Source organism: Peromyscus eremicus, chromosome 4 (assembly GCF_949786415.1).
Source record: "Peromyscus eremicus chromosome 4, PerEre_H2_v1, whole genome shotgun sequence".
Lineage (NCBI taxonomy): Eukaryota > Metazoa > Chordata > Mammalia > Rodentia > Cricetidae > Peromyscus > Peromyscus eremicus.
In genome coordinates this window covers 143,742,720-143,769,190 of record NC_081419.1, presented here as the reverse complement: position 1 = coordinate 143,769,190, position 26,471 = coordinate 143,742,720, and the positions used below count along the sequence as shown (strand labels likewise).

At 48.5% G+C, this 26,471-nt stretch overlaps 1 protein-coding gene across 4 annotated transcripts; it reads left to right on the top strand.

Annotated features, from left to right (window-relative positions):
* Nucleotides 1–3,292: 3,292 nt before the first annotated feature.
* Nucleotides 3,293–26,471, top strand: Znf217 (zinc finger protein 217). Of its 4 annotated transcripts, none has more exons than XM_059261981.1 (6): nucleotides 3,293–3,422; nucleotides 14,193–15,915; nucleotides 18,626–18,742; nucleotides 19,364–20,896; nucleotides 22,648–22,783; nucleotides 24,403–26,471. In XM_059261981.1, the coding sequence occupies exons 2-5, from the start codon at nucleotides 14,526–14,528 to the stop codon at nucleotides 22,755–22,757; spliced, it is 3,150 nt and encodes a 1,049-aa protein (XP_059117964.1). In that variant the 5' UTR covers nucleotides 3,293–3,422; nucleotides 14,193–14,525; the 3' UTR covers nucleotides 22,758–22,783; nucleotides 24,403–26,471. The 4 variants fall into 4 exon arrangements, with proteins under 4 accessions (XP_059117964.1, XP_059117965.1, XP_059117963.1 ...); XM_059261982.1 differs by lacking the exon at nucleotides 3,293–3,422 and adding an exon at nucleotides 3,504–3,610; XM_059261980.1 differs by lacking the exon at nucleotides 3,293–3,422 and adding an exon at nucleotides 12,849–13,225.

The window sequence follows — 26,471 nt, the reverse complement described above, 5'->3', positions numbered from 1 at the left end:
TTGGTTTGCTCGTAAAAACCAGCAATCACCTCTCCTCCTGTATTGTTCCGGCCAGGTGGACTGGCAGGCTTCAGCTCCGCCTTCCCTCCTGAAAGGTAACTTCTGCCGTCTACTTTTCCTTAACTTACTGAGTGTTTTCAAAGATGACTTCCATTGGGTGGAAATCCAGGAAGGGAAAAATGGAGTGCCCTCTCTTGGCTTTGTTATCTGTCCTTAATTTAGTGCTTTCAGTCTTGGGAAGAGGGCTGCCCCTGCCTCCCTCTCAGAGTCCTTTGTAGTTTGTAAATGCAGGTCCGGCTAACTTTTTCTGTTTCCTGTTGCCTGCAGTTTTTCTGGTTTTCCTGCCCTGTACACTGAGTTCTTTGGAGCGTGTGTTTCTGCTGCAGCTCCAGGGATTTCGTTTCCAAGTTGTTTCTCTGTAATCTGTTCCACAGTGAAATAAATACTTAGGAAAGATTATATTCCATCTGCACTTCTAATTAGGACTTAGTCTCAAAAAGATAATTCCTGTAGATAGTATATACAGCAAACCACGCTTGCCCTTGTTTTTGTAAGATTTTCGTATACAGGCAGGATCTGGATAGAAAATCAGATATTAGTTCAAGGAAGAGGCCTGTTAGCACTAAGATGAAATCAGAGATAATGGTGTGATTTTTATAAGCGCACATTGGGAAGTGTGTCTTGGGGCTGGGGGGTGGTGGCTGTTTTGGAACTGTGAAAAGGACAGGACATGGCTGAGGTTTGTCGGGTTCAGGAGGAGGTAGGATGGAGCCTGAGTTTGGGTACACGTGTAGATCCCAGCAGCAGGGACGAAAAAGCCGGGTCCCACTCGGTGGCTGTGTCCTTCAGCACCTGATTCCTTTAGAGGTAGCGCAGCCTGGGAAGTGAGTGATGGCGAAGCTGGGTTCCGCGTGGGCGGGGCCAAGGCCGTGGAGACCAACGTTCGATTTTTCAGTTTCCACTTCGCCCAGGAGTGGGGAGTTCTTAGCTGCTTATTACGAAACCAAACGTCCCTCGGATTCTCCTGTGACTTTCTGACTTTTAATTGTGTCTAACGACCCACGCTTCCCAAATCAACGCGAGGCACGAGCCTCCGCATTCTAAGGCAGGAATTCGATCCCTCCACGTCCCTTGGAAAACACGGTGTGTGTGTTTGCAAGCCCAGCCGTCACTGGCAGAATTTTGCAACGATTTCCCAGTTTTGTTGGCACATCTCCAGGAGGGAAGGTTCTTTGTAATTCTTTGCTCAGACATCAGGATCACATACAAATCTCTAGCAGATAGAGCAGGGAAGGCTATTCTCTTTCAATTTTAAAGGCTACAACATTGTAAGTTTTTTTTTTATTGTCCCTTTTATTTGTGGGGGTGGGAGGAGGGGGAGGAGAAACAGTAACAGACCATCTGATGCCAAAATGGCTTAGAGTGGTGGCTTTGTGAGGGCATGGAGGAAACACCCCCCCCCCTTTTTTCTTGCTTTGCTCTGAAAATAACTCAGTAGCTACAAGGTCTGAGAGACCGAGTCTCATTGTTCTTAGCCAAACGATTATTTGTCAAAATATTTGACTGTTTCCTTATTGCTGCGGAGAAGTTTGGACTTCTCTTTAGGCTCCATCTCCACACTAAGATTTTTAACTCTAAGCACTATTGTGTTTACAGTATTCAAGGCTTCAGAGTGCAAAGGTTATCCATTAACATGTAGACTGAGGCTACACTTCGGTTTAGCCTCAACCTCCATCCACTTTACTTGATCAGAGTTTTCTTTGTTTGTGTCAAAGCTTGCCCCCCCCCCCCATCGTTTTTGGGGACAAAGTTAAATGAAGTCTACTGCTTATGAATGTTTGAGCTGTTGTGTGTAGAGTGTGAATATTTATATGGCTTTAACCAATACTTTAAAGAAAGAATAATTTGTGGTGAGAGAAGGAACTGTAGTACTAAAAATGATCGATATCTTATGGACTTGAATGAGAATCAGGGCTGGCTTAAGTATCTACTTCCAGCGCTGCTAATTAATTGTGAGTAAGTAATTGATTCACTTCCTTTGAAAAAAGGACTAACGAGACCATATGTGGGTTGGTAGTTATGTAAAACGACAGCAAAAACATTCTACAAGGCAGATTCTTGCCCCTTGATAAGCTGGCTTCTTGAATTCTTCCTATTTATTAAGGACTGCCTTGCTTACCAGTTCCGGTCTTTTTTTTCCCAACCCCCCCCTCCGTTCTTTTGATTTAGAAAATGGGTATTAATGCTTTATTGATGTTTTTCCACTTTTTGACACACGGAGGGCCAGCTTGAAAAAGAAACAAACAAGTTGGCCTTTCTATGTGAAGCAATAGATCTATTCTATATTTGAATTCATTTGCATTTTGGAGCAGAAAAATTACTGGATGTGATTTATGGCCGCCATAGTTCCTCCCTGGGGCTTCCTTTAAACAGGGGGCATCTGTCCCAGGCCTTTGGAGTCATAACCTTTTCCTGTTTTCTTTCATCTTTTCTATAAGTCGGAACAAAACGGTAGGGAGACGTTTTAAGTGAGTTGGGCGTAAAGCGGTGGTGGGGGGTGGGGGGGGCTGTGTTCTTTTTGTTTTGACCCCACTTTTAAGCCTAGTTTCACCCAAGTGAATTTCTATGCAAACTCAGTAGATTTCTGGTACCAAATCCAAATTCAGACGTCAAATTATAATAGAAACGCAAGCCCAGGGTCTTAAGGAAAAAGACAATTAGCTTTATGAAGATACTAATTTGGAGAAATTTAATCCTCTTATCTCACATTGAATCTCTGGAAAGTGTTTTCCTTTTCCTGAACACCGCTATCCTGTAAGCTCCCCAAAACCAGTGGCAAGTTTTTTTTTTTTTTTTTTTTTGTTCCTGATTCTGGGCGACCCGGGAGTTGGGCAACCGGCTCCTCCCCTCCCCTCCCCTCCCGGGCGCACCTTGCGAGGGAGGGGGGGAGGCAGCGAGGGAGGATTGGCTGTGCGCCTGCGCCGCTGTGCTCGCAGCCCCCCCCTCCAGAATACCTGTCACTGGAACCGCCCGGGCGCGAGCGCGCCACGTTAGGCCGGATGGCGGGAGGTGGAGCGGGGCGCGCGTGCGCGGGAGCCCGTGGGGCGGCAGCGGGGTGCGCGCGCCGCTCTGCGGGGCTCGCGCCTCGGGGGGCCCGTGGGGGGCGTGGCCGGCACCGGTGGGCGGGGCAGGGGTGCGCTTGCGCACAGGCGCGGGCGCTGAGGGGGCGTGACAGGCGCGGCTGGGGGCGGGGCGTCGGGCGGCGCGGCCGGGGGGGAGGGCGCAACAGCTGCTGCGAGCACTTTCTGCCCCAACAGTCCCCCCGCCGGACGCCGGCCGCCCGCGCAGGGACCCCGCGCCTGCACTGTCCCCGCGCGGACGAGTAGGGGGCGCCCGCGCCGCTCCCTCGCCCCGCGCCGGAGGTGAGCCCGGCCCCCCGGAGCCGCTGTGTGGGTGGGGGTCCCGGCGCCCGCGGCCGTGGGAGGCGGGCATGGCGCGGCCCCGTCCGGGGCCCCGCGCCGTCGGGGCCCCGCGGCGGACGCACAAAGGCCGCGCCGCCCTTGCCGCTCGTTCAGCCCGCGGCCGGGGCGGTGCAGCCGGCCGGCCGCAGGTAAAGGGGCGCCGGGGCCGCATCCCCACGGCCGGGGCCGCGCGTGGGGCTGGGAGGGACGGCCGAGAGACAATGGCCCGCCCGGCGCGGCGTGGCCGTCGGGGGTCCGCGCCCCCTCCGGGACCTGCCTCCCGCAAGTGAGGGAAGGTGTTCGGTTTCACGCCCAAACTTAGGACGCCCCGCAAACTCCCGTGGGAAGTTCGTGCGGGGCGGCGGGAGGCGGAACCGCACGCTGGAGGGCGCGGCCCCGAGCGCCTCAGTTTAGCCCCGACGCGAGCGGGCGCACGGGGAAGGGCGCCCCCGCCACGGACCCTCGGAGCACGGGAAGCGCATTCTTGGGCGGGGAGAGTGGGGGTGGGGACAGCAGGCGGGGATTTTTCCCAAAAGGTTTGCTTCCTGAAGTGAGCCAAAGCCTTGGGGGCCCCCATCTGGGACCCCCAGTGGGTGCCGGTCCGCATTCGGGCAGTAGAAACTTTTAAACTTTTTATTGTTTGGTTGGGGGGGGGGGTTCTCCCCAGACAGAAGGTTTGTGTCCTTGAGCCTTAGTTTCTCTTTCTGAGAAACAAACATTCCTGAGCACGCGTTAGATTAAAGGGAGCCAGCCTGGGGTCCCTGGTTGTGGGGTACCATGTGTACCACAGGATCCTGTGGGGTACCATGTGTACCACAGGATCCCGTGGCCGGTTTCCTGGTTTGAGGATGGGTTGGAGCCATTAAGCTGTATGTTTTAAGAGGCCTAGGTCTGATTTAGTTCAGGTTGATTCAATTATGTCTTCATCGCTTTTGAGTTGGTTGAATAACTTGACATGAGATTAAGGCCAACAAAAGAAGAGGCAGGGTAGCCACAGCTGCTTGCCAGGCCTGGAGACTAGGTAGGGGCCTCAGGGGGCCTTTCACCTCGCTTTGTAAGTGAAGGACGCCCAGAGCCTTCTTCTTGACTACTTTCCCCCAAGTGGATCGACTGCCTTGATCGGTACCAAATCAGATTTCAGACGCCTAATTTTTGGTTCGAGAAGGATGAACAACAGGTCTAGCCCCCCCCCCCCCCCCCAAGTGCAGAGAACTAACCTAATTGCTGTCTGAAAAATAGAACCATCAGACCACTAGTCTGTGCTTACTTAGTTAATGTACCGAGAACTTTTTAAGGTGTGTCCTTAATGATAGATGACTTTTTTTTCCTTCCCGAGAAATCGTATTTATTTTAGATACTGTTTTTCAGATTTTTGGAGTCCAGTGGTGAAGTTTTGCTTTTTGGTTATTTAGATTTTCATTTTGAATCCTGATCTTGTATTGGGAGTCACCCTCAAGGCCCCCCTACCCATCCTGCCACTTTCCCAGTTAAGTAAGTATAAAATCCAAGAGACCTCTAAAGATTCTGCCCTCCTATGCATACAGAAGGAAGTGGAGGGGAGGATGCATTTCTTCAGTTTCCAGCTTTTAGTCCTTTTACTTCTCAACCGCGTCTCCCACTTTGCAGTCTGATCTCGTCTTTTTCAGTGTAATAATTCGTGAGATTGAAGTTTAGTAATTGTCTTGGCTTCGTATTATTCCCTTTCACTTCTTACTTTAAAAAAGGAACTAAGATACCACTTAGAAAAATTTTCCCCTTTATGCTGAAGAATCTATTTTAATAATAGCTCTCTTTCTTTTCCCCCAGGTGGTAGGGGAGGAAGAGGGGGAGAGAAAGTTCAGACTCTGGCTTTTTTGGGGGGGGGTTGTTTGCATTTGTTTTGTAATCCTCCATTTTTGGCAGAGGAACTTGGGGGTGACTAGGCGCCCCTAATCCTTTTCCAGTGGGCTTATTTTAGAGGAAATTTGAAAATAAGACTTAATCATCGAGTCTCTTCCAAACTGATGAAATAATTAAGTCACACAATGGCCCTCGATGACTCAGTCTATCTCCTCCTGGCAGATAAGTGCTAATCACCTTTTCTCTCTCTTACCATCACTTTAGTATGAAGTGATGTTTTGCCACAGCAGGGCCGCCATCCTCGTCTAGAAGCCCTCTTAATTCTGAACTGCCTGATTAGAGCCTCGGGGGTTCCAAAAGATGAGCTCCTTTTCCACTTTATTAAATGACATTCTTTTTTCTCAGTTGTTCTAAACATGATACTGGTTGATAAGAACTTTGAAGTAGTTTTAATGACCCTTGACTGCCTTAAAAACAACTTCATGAAGGCTCTGCTCTCTGACTGCTGTGAAAACATGGCTGGGCCTTAAAGATACTGTGTAGGAAGCTGTTTCCAATCGCTCAGAAAACAGTTTGAGATTGTCCTATCTCATACTGTGTGGCTTCCATTGTGGATTTTTGAGGTCACTGGCTATAATTTTTAAGTGGCTGGTTCCTGATTTCCCATTTCAGTTTAATCCCGTGGCAGTATGTGTAATTAATAATTTGGGAAGTTGAAGCTGAGTTATCAAGAAGTGGGTTTCCCAGCTTTCGAATTAAAAGGAACAACACGAGGCAGTTGGGGCAAACTGTCTGGTATTCTAGTGTCAAAATGTGCCATTTTAAGTTGAACGATCACAGCTGAGCATATGGAATAGTTTTTAATTCACCAGGGTTATTAAAAAATAAGAACCTGGAAGATGTGTGTGGAACAGCTACCAAAATTGAATTAAAGGATTCCAGTCCTATTAAATATTCTGAACCAGGAAGGGCTTAGCTACAAGGCATGTAAATTGAAGCCGTGACAGGAGGCGCCTCAGTTCACACACCTCAGCTCCAGGTTTTGTAGGGGAAGCGTGTTAACTAGTTTAAATGCATGTGGAAGAAAGTGGATTATTACACAAAGACTTGGGGAAGTGTCTTCCCTCTGCTCTGTGGGGAAGTGTGGTGGAATATCCCTTGATGGCCTTGTTGTGGGGGCACTGTGAAAGTGCTGGAAAGCTGGCCTTTCAGTTAGGTGATCTGGATTAAGGTTCTTGGCCAGCCAGTAGTATAGACAGACAGATTTGCAATGGTATGTGGGCCAAAGGGTTTTGAATTCAGACCACGAGGGCAGATAGCAATCTTGCCTTTAAGGAAGTTGTGTGTGTGTGTGTGTGTGTGTGTGTGTGTGTGTATAGGGAGTGGGGGCACACACCACCATTTTCTCCTAAAAATCTTTATCTCCTCATGAGTGAGTTCAATTCTTGGACATGTCTAGCTTCCAAATAATCGGGGGAGCCCCTGTTAGCCAGCTGCTACCACAGATTTCCCTTTTATGTTGCACTCCCTAGAGAACTTTACATGTGAACGTTTGTTGACTGCAACCTCTGAAGAGCCATTGCTTCCTGCCCAGGCTAGCAACATTATTGAGTTACTGGAAATTTGGGGCCAGTTTGGTAATTTTATGCTAAAGTTGAGAAATACAATTACTAACCCTGAAAAGACAGCTGAGCAGAGGTGAGCAAGGGGATGAGTTGACCCCTGGCTTTTGTTCTTCAGCTTTTCCAATGATGATGATGATGATTATTATTATTATTATTATTATTTTACCCACACTACCCCCAAGTCAGCTGCCTTTTTAATGGGTGATTGTGATGATCTCTCAAGTTTAAGACAGTGCTGAATGGTGAGGTGGCGTTTTACTTTACTTTTCTAATGTCTCTTAGAGCAGGATAGTGTAAAACATTTAGTTATGTCAAAAGAAATGGTTTGTTTGACACTCTGCTTATGTGAATATTTAAAAAGGGCAAAATTCAGTGTTGGTGGCAGTTTTTATTTCCTAGTAGCTGCAGATTGAAATTCTGACATGTAAATCTCTCCAATAGTGGTTGGTCTTGTTCACTGAAAGGAAATTTTATTTTTATTTACTTTGAGATGCAAACAGGTAACTATGAAAGAACTAGACACAATGTTAGCATTTATTCAGCTTTATGTATTATGTAGGAAGGGGGTGTTCTGTGAGGTTGAGGAAAACTCCTGGATTTTAAGGGCATTGCTCAAGGTTGTGTTTTACCTGGTTAGTTACATTGAGTCTTGATTTAGACCCTGCCCATTTAACCTTCTGAAAAAAAGGTGGCATAGTGTATAATTCCTGGTGCCACATAATGGGCGTACTGTTTGTTGATGTAGTATTGTGTCGTGTGTACACGGACGTGCTGTGCACAGACACTGAGTCAGTGTAGCTGAGAACCCAGGTAAATGTGAGTTTGCTGCTGTAGTTTCCTGAAACCCATTCCTCTGTGCAGCTGGCCCCATCAGATCTCAAAGCAGATGTAAGGTTGCCCTAGATAGGCAGGGTTACTGCGAGAAAGTTGGAACACCAGTGTCCCATCCTGCCTAATTGAAAACTAGCAAGGAAATAATTCCCCATGAGCTGCCTTGCAGATCACCGTGGAGTGTTTGAAAGCCAGTTTACACATCTCAGTATCTTTTAGTATTGACAATATTGAAAGTAAAACTGGCTCCCTCAGCACACCTGAACTGTTTGGGGCTGAATCAGGCAGTGTCTAGTTAAAGGGCCAGGATCTAATTCCTGCTGTCAGCCCTTGGGTCTCCTGCTGTTTGGAGTGAAGTGTTCTCAGGAGTTTCTCACCTTACCTTGCAGCAGTGTTTTGCCTGTGATAGTTGGATTATAATGTTGAATTTAAACTGAGAATTTACACTTAAATCAATTTCTCTGAACTTTTTAAGTGCCTTTTCACTCACCTGCTAGGGAAAAGTTGATCTGGTCACTGAAAGATGAAAAGCTACTTTTCTTCTTCCTATTCTCATGCTGTCTTCATTTATCATGGTCTCTTATTCCTTATTCTCCCTCTCTGTTCTTGATCCAGGTGGGATCTCCCGCTCCCCTAAGCTCTCTTTCCCTCGACCCTAGCCCTTCATTACCCCCACTCACGGCCAGGTTCATGTAGATCTCATCCATTTCTCTGTCATTGGGTGATCCCTATGTCTTTCTTGGGGTCATTTTTTTTTTTTTTTTTTAAAAGATCGAAAGTTACAGGTTTATGCCCCAGGGTGTGTGTGTGTGGGGGGGTGGTGGTGGCGGTGGCGGTGGCAGTGGCAGTGGCAGTGGCAGTGGTCGTGGTCGTGGCTGTGGCAAGGCGCACGCCTAGTCCTAGTGCTCAGGAGGCAGAAGCAGGCAGATCTCTTTGAGTTTGAAGCCAGCCAGGTCTAGAGAGCGAGTTCCAGGACAGTCTAGGCTACACACAGAGAACCCCTGTCTCAGAAAAAGAAAAGTAAGTTAAAGGTTTAGGAGCTGTAGAGATAGCTCAGACAGTAAGGCCCCTTGCCACGAAGCCTGATGAACCTGCATTTTGATTCTTGGGACACACATGTTGGAAGGAGAGAACTGGCTTCCAAAAATTGTCTGCCCTTTGATCTTCACATATGTGGTGTGGTATGCATCCCCTCATAATACACAAATGGAGTTTTTAAAGAAGTGGTAGGTTTTGTTACGGTAGACTGATGGAGAAGTTAGTCCTGTTGCAAGGTCAAGAAAAAAAAATGTAGTGGGCTGGTGAGATGGCTCAGCAGCTGGTTAAGAGCCCTTGTTGCTCTTGCAGAGAACTTGAGTTCGGTTCCCAGCATCCACATGCTGGCTCTTCAGTTCCAGGGGCTCAGGACACCTTTCCTAAACTCTGGGCACTGCGTGTAGATGTTTCACACACATATACACTCAGGCAGATCCCCTGGAGCTGGAGTTAAAGCCATAAGCTGCCATGTGGGTGCTGGGATTTGAACCTAGGTTCTCGGGAGGAGTAACCGGCCAGTTCCTTTAACCACTGAGCCATGTCTCTAGCCCTAATTTTGTAGTTTTAAAGATAGAAATACATTGGTCAGAGTGAGTTGAGTGTCTTCGTGTCTGTTAGGACACCTCTAACCTGGGGGAAGCAGTTGGAAGACAGGCAGATTGCTGCCTGTGAGAGGAGTAAATGTCCTCGATGCCTTCCTGATCCTCAGTAGGAGATAGCACTTACCAAGAATGTGAGAGAACGGATTCATGGGAAGCACACAGATGTGTTACCTGAAGGCTCTGTGTGGCTGTGAGTATTTCTGTGTGCAGTGGTGGTTCAAAGCCCAAGTATAGTAGTTGTCTCGAGTGGCAGTTCCCCTGATGATGTTGCTTTGAGCACCGTTTGTCTTTCTTTTCACTATCTTGTGTAATTGGTAATTTTACAGTCAGGTACTGGGGAGAGATTCATGGTCCATTTAGTCACACATCAATGTCTAGTTAGGGACTTAAAGGATATCAAACACACTTGAGCAGTTAAAGCAAAGCCATATGGTTCTTACTGAAAACTGAGTAATCTTTTTCTTGGGGGGAGTCGGGCAGGTGGTTTCTCAAGACATGAGTTTCTCTGTGTAATAGCCTTGGCTATCCTGGAACTCGCTCTGTATACCAGGCTGGCCTCGAACTCACAGAGATCTCCCTGCTGGGCTTAAAGGTGTGCACCACCACCGCCTGGTGAAACTGAGTAATCTTAATGTGCATTAAGCCCCAGTATGTTCTCTAAATGTGAGGGCGTATTGAGTGCGGTGCCTGGAGCGTAGGACTGAAGGTTCAGTGGTGCCTTTACAGGAGTGAAGATTTAAAAAGGTTTTTAAACAGAGCTTTGTTTTTTATTTTTTGCAGAGTTCTTTTTAACAAGCTTGGTGTGGTTAGAATACTTGCTTTCCTGGCAACCAAACAAACTTGCATTGCAGTGATGGCCCTTTCCCTTCAGTTCTCTGTCAAATAGTCCTTAAAGGACTGGGCTTCTGTTGCCTTCTGCACTCCAGCAGGAAGGCCGGAGCCTTCTGGGAAAGCCGAGTCTGCCTGCACTCTTCAGGCAGAGGGACCATTTGTTAGGTGGCAGTTACTGTACAACAGCTGCTTCCATAGGTTCCCATCCTAAGTCTGTTGCAGTTCTTTAAAGATTGTAGCGCAGCAAATCCATTTTAACACCTTGAGAAGTATTCTGCCGCTTTACACTTGAGTGAAAGACTTGTGGCTTCTCTGTGAGGAAGAGGGAGCACCTGCTGTCATGTTCTGATGGACCACGGGAGGGCACACACTCAAGGGGTGCAGTCTTATGTTCAGTGCCAGGGATGGAATCCCAGACCTACGCATGGCAGGCCAGTGCTCTGCAACTGACCACATTCTGGCTTCAACTCAGGGCACAGCTGTTTGTGCTGGTCAGCTTTGTGTGTGTGTGTGTGTGTGTGTGTGTGTGTGTGTGTGTGTGAGAGAGAGAGAGAGAGAGAGAGAGAGAGATAGATAGATAGATGGGGGTGGTGTTGGGGAATCTGGGAAACACCTTAATACTTTTAATAATAAGTATTTGGGAGGCAGTTTCTGAGTTCGAGGGTATGTCTAGTCTACACAGTGAATTTCAGGATAGCCAGGGCTATGTAGAGAGACCCAGTCTCAAAAATATCCAAAACAAAAAATCTTGGAGGGATGGAGAGATGATTCACTTGTCAACAGTGCTTGCTGCTTTTCCAGACTATCCTTGTTCAGTCCCCAGCACCCACCCCAGGTGGCCCACAACCACCTGTGTAACTCCAGCTCCAAGGGAATCTGGTACCCTGCTTCTATACTCTGCCCCCAGCTTCTGGCCTCTGCAGTCACCTGCACACCTACTTAGAAATAAAAATTGTTAGTCTTGGTTGCAGAGAGTGGTCATGGGGAGTGGCCTTTTGACTCTCAGGAAGAAAATCCTGTGAACACTTGGGTTCATTTTAGCATCGTATCAGGAGTGGCAGGCACTGTAGCCCAGCGAATGGCTGCTGCTTTGGCCCCTGCTTCCTGGCAAAATCCATTGTCAGGTCCCAGAGAAACAGCAGTGAACCAGCCAGCCACTCTGTCCTTAGGATCTTAGGATGCTACTTTTTATATTTTAAAACTTTAAAATCTTTAAAATGATGGTAGAGAAAGATGATTTATCTTTAATTTTAAATTTATGTTTCCTCATAGGATGATTTTAGATTGAACTAAAGTCCTGAGAGTATGTCACAGCTGAACTGTAGTGGATGGTGGTAGGCACTTGTGGGACAGGCTTGTCCCTGAGTCTTGAGATGCTGTAACTCGGGCTGTCCAGGGCTGTACCATGGGCATAGTTGTGACCATTAGAATCTGTTCTGGAAGCTTCTTAGAAGGAGGAAGTACTCCCAGCTTTGCTCTTCCCTTGTCTACCTCTCAGCCAGATGAGGCCCTGCTTCTCTCTGGCCACCGGCCGGGCAATGTGCCTCTTGTCCTTTACTGGGCATGTCTCAGGTTGCCATCTTTTTTTTTTTTTTTTTTTTGGTTTTTCAAGACAGGGTTTCTCTGTGTAGCTTTGCGCCTTTCCTGGAACTCACTTGGTAGCCCAGGCTGGCCTTGAACTCACAGAGATCCGCCTGCCTCTGCCTCCCAAGTGCTGGGATTAAAGGCGTGCGCCACCACCGCCCGGCTTCAGGTTGCCATCTTTAGAGCATCTTTACCTTGAGCTGCAGCCTCTTCCCTCAGGCAGCTGAGGAGTTCAGAGATGAAAATTGGAACCATTCTTTCTTCCCTGAAGTAGCAGGAATCTTTATTCAAAACATAGGACAATGCAGATTTGAACAGAATGCACTGTCCAGGAAGCAGGCTGTGTGAGTGAAGGTACTCAGATGACACTTGGGGGATTGTAAGTTACCCTTACCCCTGGCTTAGTGGTCATGGTTTGAACCAAGGGATGGTAACCTTTCAGAAAGGGAGCTTGTAGACAAGTGGGGTTCTTCCAAAAGCTTAGGCTTCACAGATCAGCGCTGCTGTCCTCTACTGTTAGCCCAGCTCAAGCAGGTTTGCTCTTAGCTTTTTGAGATAGGGTTTCACATGATAGCCCAGTTAGGCCTGGAATTCACTATTTGATACAACTATTGCTTCTCTGCCATTTTAAACTAGTTATTTTAGAGCTTCAAAGAGGAAAGGCCGTCTAGTAACTAGGTGACTGTACTCGAACTGCAGTTAACCCTATGGCTCTGAACAGAAGTGGGTCGGCAGGGTGAGATTTCCAGAGGCTGTGCTTAATTCTCTAGTGAGCATACTGCCTGGGTTGTGGGTGTCAGGTTAGTGAATGTGTAGCAATCTAAAATCGGTCCAAAGCTTCGTTTTCGGCCAGTGCTTTGGTTGTGTGGATCTATGAGCCATAGACAGAGTTCAGTGCTTGTGAGCCTTGCTCTAGTTGTAACTACAGGAAGTGCCCAGGTTGTTGTGACACCTTGAAGGTCCTAACTTGGGCTAGAACTTAGGTCTCTGTTAGGTCACAGGGTGGTAAGCACTCCAGGAACTTGTCCTCCATTGTGACTGTAATAAAGGCAGACATGAAGATAAGCGCTGCCAGCGGCCTGCTCTTCCCCCCTCTGTGCTCTTCACAGCCCTAGTGTGAAGAAGGGGAAGAGCCAGCTTCATGAGTGTGCAGTGGGTGGGACACAGAAGGAGAAGGACAGAACTGTGGCAGGTGGCCTGGTGCCCTTTGGTTCCTTTGGAATGAACCAACTTGTTAGGAGAGGAGGCAGGGCTGTAAAAGCAAGCCCTCTGTGCCATGAAGGACACTGACTTTTTTAGGGGTTAGTCCTTCAGGAGTGAAAGACCAGCCTCCAAAGCAGATCCCATAGAGTGCTAAGTCAGGTCCTCCTTCCACCTGGCCAGTGCCCAAGTGAAAGGTGGAGGTACAAGGTGAGAGGTATGTTCTCTGATGGAACACAGATGGGCCACACGGAGCCAGGTCTGTGGAGGCCTGTTAGAAATGTGGACACTTGCAAAGTAAGTGGCTTCTGCATCTGATAGGTCATTTGCCTTCTGAAGCCCTACCCTACCTGGCAGTCGCCAGTGCCCCAAAAACATCAGAGTCCTGGGCCAAGGCCAATGCCCATTCTGAGGTGTGTGTGAATGGGGACCCGAGGAAGGGCTCCTCTGTTGTGTGCTGAGGCTTGGACCTCTATGTGACTGAGATGGAGACCTCGTGTGTCTCGTGTAGGTAACCGTTTTGAGTACTGGCTGTAGGGTATTGCCTGAAGCTGTCTCATTTTGTCAGCTCATTTTCTAACTTTTTTCCTTTGGAGACAGGGTCTCCCTATGTAGCTCTAGCTGTTCTGGAACTTGCTATATTGACTGGGCTGGCTTCAAACTCTCAGAGATCCACCTACCTCTTCCTCCTGGCCACTGGGATTAAAGCCTTACCATACTGGGGCTTTTGTAGTCTGTATGGAGGAGGCACATGTGTATCTTGGTGGCGTCTGAGACAGCAGAATTGTAACAGTTCTATCCTAAAGTGTGACTTCTTATTATAGTTATTACATTAATTTTTTAGACTTTTATGTTGACGAGGCTTACTTTGAACTCACTATGTAGCTTTGGCTGGCTGGCCTGTCATAGCCATTCCCTGTTTAAACTTGGCTTTTATATTTTAGTGAGCAGAGGTCTGGATTAAACTCTCCTTACTGGTTGAATTTGTACTCATTTAGTAAGTGTATCGACTGGGAAATATGCTAGTGATTTAATTAACAAACATGTTTAGCAGGATGCATTATGGATTAGTTAAAGGTGTGGCAATTGAGTCTAGTCTCCTTTTGTGGAAAAGACCACGTGACTCATGGGCCGAACCCTCTCTTTCTGAGCCTTCCTCACCGTGTCTTGTTTTTTCCTTTCAGAGTTTGGAAGTCCCTTGTCTTCACATTGCCGGGATCAACGTCTTGCTCAACTGAGCCACTCACCCAATGGAGACAGACAGAACTAGTGCCCTCGTGCTGACTCACATCTGAATCACAGCACAGGGCAGCCATCATACTTTGTGCAAAGACCCATCTCCATCACCGAGCTTGTCCTAAACACGGAATACACGTGCCCCTCTGGACTTTAGTTACAAGCCCAGGGCTCCTGGAGGTTTGAGTGACGTCTCACAAGTGGCCTTATTCTAACTCCAGAGGTTCCCCAGCAGACGGCTGGACTGTCCCTTCCTATCTGACCCTGAAGTGGCAGGCAGCATGCCAACTCAATCACTCCTCGCGTACATGGACGGGCCGGAAGTCATTGGCAGCTCTCTAGGCACCCAAGTGGAGGTGGATGATGCTGTGTCCATCAAAGGGCCAGCTGCAGTCCCCTTCCGAGCTGCGCAGGAGAGGAGCATGACCCCAGCTGAAGGGCACATGCCCCTGGACTGCATGTTCTGCAGCCAAGCCTTCTCCCATGCAGAAGACCTCAGTCAGCATGTACTCATGCAGCACCGGCCCATTGTCTGCGAGCCAGCCGTGCTGCGTGTGGAGGCCGAGTACCTAAGTCCTCTTGACAAGGGTCAGGTGCCGACAGAACCACCGAAGGAGAACAACTGCAAAGAGAAGGAAGAGCTGAGCTGCGATGTGTGTGGGCAGACATTCCCAGGGGCTTTTGACGTTGAGAGCCACATGAAGAAACACAAGGACTCCTTCACATACGGGTGCAGCATGTGCGGGAGAAGGTTCAAGGAGCCGTGGTTCCTGAAGAACCACATGCGGACACACAATGGCAAGTCTGGTACCAGGAGCAAGTCGCAGCAGGGCCTGGAGAGTCCTGTCACCATCAATGAAGTGGTTCAGGTACATGTAGCTGGGAACATCTCCACCCCCTACAAGATCTGCATGGTTTGTGGCTTCATCTTCCCGAATAAGCAGAGCCTCATTGAGCACAGTAAGGTTCATGCCAAAGAATCTGCCTCCAGTGCCAGTAGCACCGCCCCTGATGCCCAGCCAGAGGGGGAACCCACATCTCCGAGGGACGAGCTGCTGCAGTGTTTGAACTTGAGACCCAGATCCCACCCGGAGACTGCAGTGAAGCCCGTCACCTGTATACCTCAGCTTGACCCCTTCACCACCTACCAGGCGTGGCAGCTGGCCACCAAAGGAAAAGTGGCCGTTGCCCAAGAAGAGGTGAAAGAGTCAGGCCAGGAAGGAAGTACGGACAATGAGGATTCGTGTTCAGAGAAAGAGGAACTTGGAGAAATTTGGATTGGGGCTAAGTCGGAAGGTTCTGGAAAGTCCAAAACAAATAGAAGCAGTTGTCCAGGTCTCTCACAAGACAAAGAGAAACCTAGACATGCCAACAGTGAAGTGCCTTCTGGGGATGGTGATCCCAAGTTGCCCAGCAGCAAGGAGAAGCCCACACACTGCTCGGAATGCAGTAAAGCCTTCAGAACCTACCACCAGCTTGTCCTGCACTCGAGGGTGCACAAGAAGGACAGGAGGGCCGATGCCCCGTCACCCACCATGTCTGGGGATGGAAGGCAGCCTGGGACTTGCTCCCCAGACCTCGCTACCACTATGGAAGATGGTGGGGCTGTGGACCGAGAAGGGGGCTCTGAAGATGGGTCTGAGGATGGACTCCCTGAAGGGCTCCATTTGGGTGAGTACTCTGCTGCCTCCCAGGCAGTGCTGGAGCATGGGAGTCAAGTTGGAATCTCAGTCCTTTGTGGTTAAATTCCCTGTAGTCAGCATCTCAGCCCTTCTTTCCTTTCTGTAGTGAGGGGGTGGAGTTAAAAGGCCTGTCCAAAATCCTGTCTTGTTCTGAAAGGGCTCTGCACATTCTGCTCCCAAAGGACTCAGGTTTTTATAGTTAGTGCACAGTGGGTAGAGACTGGGAATGCTGCTTGCCCCCTCAGGCACTGGAGTGACCTGGTGCAGGATACTAGGAGTTCTGGGACTGAGACCCAGGACTTGGTATCCATTCTCTGGCATTCCTGTTCTTAACTTGTAAGACCAGGACTGTCTATCAAGACCCTGTGTTTGTGTACGTTCACATGGGTTTCTAGTGGTCCCAGAAGGAGCGGGGGAGGCTTCCCAACCAGTTAGCTCATCCTGCTGTGGGAATCACCTGCTGCATTCTGATCACTTCGGTGTTTGTGAGGCCAGTGTTGATGAGCGAGCTTCCGAAATGGTCTGTAGGTGAAATCCGGGCATGTGGGCCCACTTCAGTCCTGCTCCATGAATTTGGTGTGCTGTAATGGTGTTTATAGAAACAAGCTGTTGCCCAGGTTCACAGGATTGGGTGCGAGCCTAGAGCAATGGAGTCCACCTGTGTTTCTGGACTTGCTGCCCACCCACACTTGAACCATTGTTACAGAATGTGGGGCTCTGCTGCTTAAAGTAGTTAACACTCCTGATGTGTGGGGGCATGAGCCACAGGTTAATGATAACACTTGCAGATGTGTTTGTGGCACTGCGTGGTGTGTTGGAAGTCTTTGTGAGACCGGGGTGAGTCCAACAAACAGTTATGTCTGACCTGTCAACCACTGTGCATTTGAACCAGTACCTAGTTCTTTTTCTGGCCACTGATTGAGGATCTTCAGTCAGTAGACTCCTTTCTCTGGGAGCACATGGGCATCTCCAGTGCTGACCTGCACACACTGCAGAGGCACAGAGGCCATCTATGAGGTTGTTCTTATGACCTCATGGGCACTATTGTGGGGTCCTAAGGGAGGCTCCCTGGCCTGGTTTGTCACAAGTGGGAGTGCCAGGGTCTGGCTTTGGTTCCTGGTGACCCATTATACATTGCCCAACCTTACCTTGCGATTTCCCTGTTTGCAAAATTAGCTTATCCACCTCTGGCGCTCCTCCCTAGGATGAGTTTGACATTAGTTATAAAAGTTTGCAACCCTGTACAGAACGGCATAGTCAAGTTCCAGGCTAGAAGGTAGGCCCAGATGTTGAGAGGCCACAGCGTGTGTGTGTCAAAGGTGTTTCTAGCCTCTTGCGTGTGATGTGAGGAAGTGTGATGTGAGGAAGCCTACACCCTGACATAGCCGCATGCAGGCAGGGCTAGCTGTGAGCCTAGCTGTGAGTGCAGTGGGACTGTAAGGGCAGCATCCACTGAGCAGTCAGCCAGTGTGCTTTAGGTCTGCTTTCAAGAAGTTCAAAAAGTGCTGGATTTTCAAAGTCTCTGCTACCATTGTAAGCCAAGAGTTGTGTTTTATGGATCCCTTTCCCTAGTGGGGATTTGGTGTAATGGAGATAGCCTAGGTCCATTCATTACACCTGCTCTTGCCCAGGTATATGGATCAGCTGTCTTTGCAAATTAGTAAGAAGGCAGCATGTGGCAGAACAGGGAAGAGGCCTGTAATTGGACATCAGTTTCCTAAGGCAAAATGACTAGTTTAAAATATGCCTTTTTAAACCCAGGTGGGACCTGTGTCCTTGGGATCGACCACCTCCTGCATCATGGCTGATGACTAGACTTGAGAGATGGCTGTGGTGGGTCATTTATACCTACCTGCTAGAGCTGACACTAGGGGGCAGTCTTAACAGTTGCAAGTTGGTGGGCTGGTGAGAGTGTGAAGCCTCAGCGGCTTTAGTTGCCCCTGTCTCCAGTGGGCCTTCACATCAGGCACTTCAGTCTTGCCTTTGGCGTAGATTCTGATGAACCAAGTCTGTTTTGCCCATGAGATTGCTTGGAAACCATAAACTCCACCTTCCCAAACTTGGCTAAATTTTGTTCAGTTTTCCCTAGGTGCTTGCCCAAAGCCAAGCCAGGGTTGCTGTTGAAGTTACTTTGTGCTTGCTGCCCTCTAGTGGTCACTTTCTTCATCTCAAGCTGTTTTCTGCCGGTGGTTAGGTTTTATATTGATTGCCTCCAAATAAAATTGCTGGTTCTGAGTAAGGTGGTCTCTGGCCAGTGAGCCAGGTTCAGTACATGCCAGGCGCCATCCATGAAATGGTCATTCTGGTGATTAAGGTGCAAACCCTGAATACACTAGGGCACTAGGCTGTAATCTGATCACAGAAGAGCACAGTTTAGTGCTGGGCTTGGTGGCACGCCCCTTTAATCCCAGCAGTAGGGTGGCAGGCAGGCGAATTCCTGAGTCCCAAGCTAGTCAGGGCTACACAGGTGAGCCCTCGTCTCCAAAACAGCACAAAACAAAAACACAGGGTCTGAGGCATGAAACACTGCCTTATGGCATTTGGTATGTTATTTTAGCCTTTGAAACTTATACCCAGAACTAAAATAAAAAATTATTTCATGGTTTCTCCAAATGTTTTATGTCAAGAATACTGGAGTCCACATGCCTGAATCATGTGCTTCGTCTGACTTATACAAATATTTTTGTTTCTGCTTTAAGATAAAAATGATGATGGAGGAAAAGCAAAGCCCCTCACGTCCTCGAGAGAGTGTAGTTACTGTGGCAAGTTTTTCCGTTCAAACTATTACCTCAATATTCATCTCAGAACGCATACAGGTAAAGGACTTGTTTCTTAAAGCATGTGTTAGCTAAAATGATGATGATGATGATGATGATGATGATGATGATGTGGATGATGTGGATGATGTGCTGCTGGTCTGTGGTTCAGTGGCTTATGTGTCCTTAACTTGAACAGTGGGGTCCTGTTTTGAGGCTGGTTTATGGCTGCCATATACTGGCTCTCATCTGAAGACAAACTGCAATATTTTTCATGTCACATTCTTTCTTAAAGCACTTTATGATTGATTTTGGAGTGAAGCGAGGGTATATTTGTTGCTTTGGATGTAGTATGGCAGCAGTATGGGTTAGAAGTCATGAGCCTGCCTTGGCCTGGGAGCACTGCGTAGTTCCCTGTGCTCCCATTTCCTTAGCTGAAAAAGTGCACAGACTGCCTGCCACAGGGCAGCAGGGGAGGCCAGGTCAGTGAAAGCGTGCAGTGGGCTTTTTCTGGGAAAGAAGAGGTCTAACTAAGTGTTCAGTGCTGCACTGGGCCGTTGAGATGTTCTAGATTGACAGATAGGGGACAACCCATGTTTTGTGTCATGGCTTGTCTGGCTTGCAGAGTTATATTGGCGCTTTTTTTTAAATGTCATGATACAGTGGCATATCTCGTTCTAGGTGAAAAACCGTACAAATGTGAATTCTGTGAGTATGCCGCAGCCCAGAAGACGTCTCTGAGGTACCACTTGGAGAGACATCACAAGGACAAACAGCTGGCGGACGCTGCGGCCGAGGCTAAAAGTGAAGGTCGGAGCCAGGAGCCGCAGGAAGCACTACTAACTGCCGACAGTGCACAGACCAAAAATTTAAAGCGATTTCTTGATGGTGCCAAAGATGCTAAGGGCAGCCCACCTGCCAAGCAGCTTAAGGAGACGCCGCCTTCTGTCTTCCCGAGTGTTCTGGGCAGCGCCCTCCTCTCACCAGCACACAACAAGGATACTCAGGATTTCCATAAAAATGCAGCCGATAATGGCGAGAAAGTACGAAAGAGTCCTGCCCCTGCTTATCTGGACATGCCGAAAAAAAGAGCAGCGGGCGAGCCTCAGGCCAGCATCCCTGCCTGCAAAGTAGAGGGGAGTGGGCCCCCGGCACGGGAAGGTGGCCACAGGGAGAAGATGGAGTGGGAGGCCGACTGCAAATACAAGCCGGGTGCTGACTGCCAGGACAGGCCTTTGAATCTGTCCCTTGGGGCGCTCCACGCCTCTCCTGCTATCTCTCTGAGCAAGTGTCTCATCCCCACCATCGCCTGCCCCTTTTGTACCTTTAAGACTTTTTATCCGGAAGTTCTGTTGATGCATCAGAGACTGGAGCATAGGTACAATCCTGACACTCATAAGAACTGCAGTAGCAAGTCTGTGCTGAGGAGCAGGCGGACAGGATGTCCTCCTGCCTTGCTAGGCAAAGATGTGCCTCCCTTGTCTGGCCTGCACAAGCCCAAGACTAAGCTTGCCTTCTCATCACAGGCCAAGTCTTTGTTCCTGGAGAAGGCCCGGCAGGGCACCTCCGGGCCAAGCAAAGCTCCCCAGACATCAGGGCCAGACACCAGCACTTTAGCCCCGAGTAACCTGAAGTCACACAGATCGCAGCCCAGTGCCGGGGGTCCCGGGGCCACCAGACAGCAGCAGTCAGAGCTGTTGCCCAAAGGTGGTGTCTCTGCTGCTACGGATAAAGTGAAAAGACCCGAGCTGAAGCTTAAGACCCTGCCAGCTGCCCAGTCTCAGTCCTCCCTCGCCAGTAGTAATGGCAACGGTTCCATCGAGTATCCCGTGAAGGTTGACGGCCCGTGGGGGCCTCAGGGGAGGGAGAGAGACTACTACTGCCACCGGAATGCTGGCAGTGCCACAGCAGAGTTCTGTGAGCCACTTCCCAAAAGACTCAAGTCCAGCGTGGTGGCCCTGGATACAGAACACCCTGGACCCAACGGCAGAAGGGGCTTCGAGCTACCCAAGTACCACGTGGTCAGGAGCATCACCTCGCTGTTACCAGAGTGTGTGTGCCCATCGCCTGTGATGGCCCCGAAAGCCCGTTTCCTGAGCCCTGGGGAGGTGGAGTCCCCCAGTGTGTTGACTGTGCAGAAACCCTACAACGCCTCTGGACCTCTGTACACCTGTGGACCTGTGGGACACACAGGAGCCAGCCCAGCCCTTGAAGGTACTACCAAGGCACTAGGTTGGTGCTGGGTTTAGGTACACATCCCATAGGAGCCCAAGCAAGCATTCTTCCATACCTAACATGCAGCAATGGATTATGGGCCTTCAGAGCTTAACTTTAAAGGATTAAGTCTTGAATTTCTCTTAAGGAAATAATGTAGAATAAAATAAAAATAAAAACAAGCTAAAAGTAGTTTCTTTCCTTACTGTTGAAGTGCAGGTACCATCTGGACATGGTGGTGCATGTCTGTCATCCCAGCACTGGGTGACTGAGGCTTTTGAGATTAGCCTGGGCTATATAGACCGTTCCCAAGGGAAAAAAAAAACAAAATGTGAGTGCCATTGAGATCCTGCTTAGGCCTTTGTGTCACAACCCTCTTCTCCTTTCCACAAGTCATGGCCGACACTCCAAACCTCTGGTGGGATTTGGGATTTTTCTGTGTTCCTGTGCTGAAGAGACTGTGTGTGTGGCACTGGTACACTGTGGTCTGCTGAGGAGGTCGCCTTGTGGGGAGTGGTCCTCTTGTGGATGACTTTGGAGTTCCCATAGGGAAATAGTTTCTTTTCCAGAGTTTCATGGAGCTTTCTGGTGCTTTCCAGTGCTTGGAGGACAGTAGTTTTGGAGGACAGACAAGTCTCTCTTGCAGACTTGTCTGCCTCATGGTGTTGTGAGTCTGCTGCTCCACAGACAGCCACAGTCAGACCTTGTAGGGTTGGCCTGGGAGAGGCAGTCTCTCTAGGTTTTGGTTGTGTAGACCTGTACACCACTTCACTTGTATTGTGAAGCCTTGAGAACTACTCTCAGTGTAGTGTATTCTGGCCACTTCCTGCTGGAGAGAAAACCAGGAGATCTCATCTGCTTCAGTGGATTGCATTAAAGTCGTGATGAAGTAGTAATGTGTCTTTGTGGGTGCAGGCTATCAAACCCAGGGCCTGTTGCGTGCTTTCGGCAAACACTGCACCAGCTGAGCTGCATCCCTGCTCCTGAAGGAAGCGGTAGGTTTTGCTCCCTGTGGATTTAGGTGTCCAGTATTCCATGGTCTTTCACGTAAGTCTGACCCTTTTTCCTGTTGTAGAGAGTTTTGTTTATGGTCTGTGTAGGCTTGAGTACATTGTTAGTTTTGTTATGGTGTGTGTGATGTGGGTAGACACTGGGGTTGGTTTTCTTTCTCCATCCTCAGTCTCCAGTCTCATGCAGCCTTAAGTGCCTCACTGACTGAGCCATCGTGTTGGGGCCCAGGTTAAGTGTGTGTGCTTGCCTGCCTGCCTGCCTGCCTGCCTGCCTTCCCACCTAACTACCTCTACCTACCTACCTACCTACCTACCTACCTACCTACCTACCTACCTACCTACTTTCTTTTCGGGACAGGATCTCAGTATGTAGCCTTGACTGTCTGGAACTGGCTATGTAGACCAGGCTAGCCTCAATCTTCTAGACATCCCTCTTGCCCTGCCTCTAAGTGCTGAGATTAAGGGTGAGTGCCACTAGTCCTGGCATATGTTTCTTTTTAAGAGACGGTCTGTCTGATTTTTGTAGCTCTGGCTGGCCTTGAACTCACTTTGTAGACTAGGCTGGCCTGTCTCCGCCTCAGCCTCTGGATTAAAGGTGTGCACCACTGTTGTCCTTTCGTAGTCCCTGAGTGTTGTCCTAAACAGACAGCTGTAGACACTTGCTTCCTAGACTGAGAGCCTGCACCTCCGTCGAGTGCCTGGGGCTGGACTGCAGGTGACCTCTCCCTTCTCTTCACTTAGGAAAGAGGCCTGTGTCATATCAACACCTGTCCACCAGCATGCTGCAGAAGAGAGGCTATGAGAACTGTGCTGGAAATACACATTATCGACCAAATGACAAAAAAACTTGATTTCTGATGGTTTTGGGGGGGAAAAGGTGAGTGTTGGTATCTTTAAATAGATTGTATTGGTTAACTTTCTTTTTAAAAGTTTAGAAATATTGTCTTTAAGTTACATGTGTTGGTGATTTGTGTGCTGTGGAGGGGGGATGCAGCGTGTCTTAGGGAGTCGTTTTTCTCTTACCACAGGTGACATTGATCAGATTGTCAGCTCGGCAGCGAGTGCCTGTACCTGGTGAACCATCTGAGTGGCCCAACTTTGTTTTTTACAATTTACAGTACTCAGGAACTATAGGTGTCTGGCAGTAGTTAGACAGCCCGTGAAATGTATTGAGGCTTTACCATGTAGTGAGCATCTAATAAATCAAGCTTTAATCCTCACTGCAGCCAGGCCGTTAGGCTAGGGCTCAGCAGTTACACTCCAGCTGCTGCTGCTGAGAAAAGGGGTTGGATTGGGATGTGCCACACCCATTTGTTTACTCACAGTTCCATAGCTGCTCTCCTGCTATAGCACAAAATTGGGCGTGTAACCCAGTAACCAAGGGTTACCATAGGTCTGCTGGAGATAGACAAGGTTCCCGACCTGAGGCTGGAAGACACAGACTCCAAGCCAGCCTGAAGAGACAGCCTTGGCCTGTGTGGCTTCCCAGAGTCCAGCTTCTTCTGCCTGGCACTGTCTTGGGTCTACACAGAGCTGAAGCTGTGCCTGTCTTTTTGGTTCAGAGCTGATCAGAGCATTCTGAAGTCCTTATCTGTTCTGGGAAGGGAACTGGGGATGGGCAAGCAGAGGTGTGTTTTGACTTTTGGCTTAACAGTTCCGTTGTGTATGAGTGGCAGCTTCTTGAGCTCGGGGCGGGGGGGGGGGGGGGGGCATTGTCAGCACTGCATGGCTGTCCGTTTAGATGTCACAGCCTGGGCAGCTGCCATGTCAGGCTGACTCTTAGGCTGAGGACTTAGGACCTGAGCACTGCAGTTAAATGGCTTAGATGGTGCTCCTGGACAGAGGGGGCTGCCACTCAGGTGAGTCCCATAAAACCATCCTGTGTGTACGTGGATGGAGCTGTGATGTAGAGGTGAGAAGATGCTCTAGCTTCAGGGAATAGGGGCTTTTGCGCAGCACCAGTTTGATTTTCCTTTTTGCAAGTAGGGAACAGGGTCTTGCTGTACAGCGTAGGCTAACTTTGAACTTGGGGATCCTGTTTCAGTTTCCTCAGTCCTGGTATTACAGAAATGAGCCATTACACTGGGTAACCCTTCCTGAGTACTGGGTTCTGGTTCTTGGTGTAATTATCTCATCCCCTGAGTAGTCCATCAACACATAACTTAGTCTCTAGCTGTGTCGATTGGGAAATTGGAGCTTAAGTGGAATCCTTTACTTGTAGGTTCCCATGGTTGACTCACGTATGTTGAAAATAGTATTACTTTGGTTGATGTGTGCATCTGTGAGTGAATGCCATGTCAGTGCAGGTGCTTTTACTGTCCAGAGAGGGTATGTGATCCCTTGGAGCTGGAGCTACAGGCATTGTGAGCTGCCTGGCTTGGGTCCTCTGGAAGAGCCAGTCCTGGTAACTAACTGTAGGGCCATTTCTCCAGCTTATTTCTTTGGATTCTCAACCAGTGTGCTTTGTCCTAATGGCTTTCAACCGTTTCCCCTTAGGTTTCGCTGGATGCAAGTACACACTTTCCACGGAATCACACTTTGGTTCATCTTCTGAGAGCACGTGATGAGAGCACGTGATGAGAGCTACTGAACAAGCTGTGACTGTATTGTACATAGACTCGCAGAGCAGAGAAGGAACACTACATTCTCCTAAGTTCTATTAACTTTTGTACCAAATAGCAATAAAAACTAGTGGGAGCAGTTGGGCTGTACACGAATGGGGACTGCAAATCTATTTTGTCCCTAAATATTTTTTTAAATATTGACCAAATAAGTTTTTGCATACTTGAGCGCTGCTGAAAAGAAATCATTTGGGGTGGGGTGGGGTGGGGTGGGGTGGGGACTGTTGTAACGCTCACACCTCAGGTAAATGTAAATACCTACGTTGTAAACTTGCTGAAGTACTGTGTGTATTTCTTTCCCTCATGGAGCTCAATGATTTGAGCAGTTTCTGCTTCTTTATGCTTTCCCATTTAAAGTGTGTTTTAAAGCAAATCTTCCCTGTCCTGTATTATGTTGAGTCCTCCACAGTCCATTGTCTGTCCTCGCACAATTGCTGATGGAAGTGTTGGCACTCTGAGGATGGCTGTGCATCTCGAGTCAGCAGGACTGAACCTGGCACCTTTAGTCAGCTGTTACCAGGTAGTCAGCAAGGAAGATAACATTGTCTTCTGTGGACAGGTTGTCCTGGAACCCCGGCATCCTGCCCTGGGGTGGCCTATGGTGCTTCTGAGCAAACGTGCCTACAGAGACGCCATCGCTCTGTAGGGTGGCAGAGCCAGGCTCCATGGGGGCCATCTCAGTTCTTCATTTCTCTTGTGAGAGTCAGTTTCTTGGAGAGTTGTCCGAGTTAAGTCTAGACAAATATGCCAAATTTCCTTGTGTGAATTGCATGCTGGGAAGCAATTTTAAAGGGAGTGAAAGGTTTGGGGAGATTTTTAGTTTGTGTCTGGAGTCTTGGTGTGTCTGGTGTGAATTGTGAACACCTTGAGTGCTGACTGAGCCTCCTGGCAGGCAGGGAGAGAAGAGCTGCTGTAGTCCCCCTCGTCCCCCTTTTCTTTGTTTCTCCGCCAGGGTGATATCCCCAGTGCACAGGCAGCTTGGGCTTGAGGGAAGACAGCCACCAGCTGGCTCGCTGGACGTTTTAAACTTGAGTTCCTTTGATGCCTTGAGTTTCTCCAACAGTTTTTGGGTTTAGCAAACCCAAAGTATTTTATTAAGAAACTGTTTCAAAGGTGAATTTGCACTGCTCCCTTCCCTTACCCCCCCCCCCCCTCGGTAGGACAGAAGGGTGAAGAGCTCATAGAACCCCGGCTCTTCCCACTCTGATTATGTGACCTGGGGGTCCTTGGGAGGCCTGTGGACGGTCCCTAGGGGAGACTTGACCGGGTTGAGATGTGTCTGCTCTTGCAGAAAGTGCTTTTGTATCAAGAACATGTACACTAGGCCCTGTTCCCGTCCACAAGCTGAGCCATATGTACATAATCTAGACTGTTTTCTTAGGTTCTGCACTTTTATAGCCTATTTTTGAAGATTAACACATTTGCAAGATGATTGACTCAATCTTTGCCTAAATCTAGCGAGTATACAGGAAGCTCGCAGAGATGATAAATGTAAATCTTGAGGGGGGAGGTTATATACAATGGGGGGCAAAGTTAAACCTGTATTAAAAAAAAATCACCAAATCTATTAGAAAACAAGTCAATGTGTGTAATGCTGAAATTTTGGGGGCTTTCAGATTTCTCTAGTTATATTTTCTGAATGCATAAAAATTCCAGGTTTTGTTTGTTTATAAACAGCCCTTGTACTTCACAGTGTGTTCTTATCATCAGTATTAACTCTCGGGATACTACTGGCTTCCTGTGTCTTTCATTTGCGGCAACAGTACATGTGATAGAGGTACAATTCGTTGGATTTTTGTTAATGTATTTATTTCATTCCGGTTTGATTTATTTTAATTGTTGATACTTAAGTTGTCAGACCGTAGACATGCTTTATTTATGATATATTTCAGCTTAAAGTTATGTTATTATATGTGGATGTAAATATAGATTTGGTGTTTTACA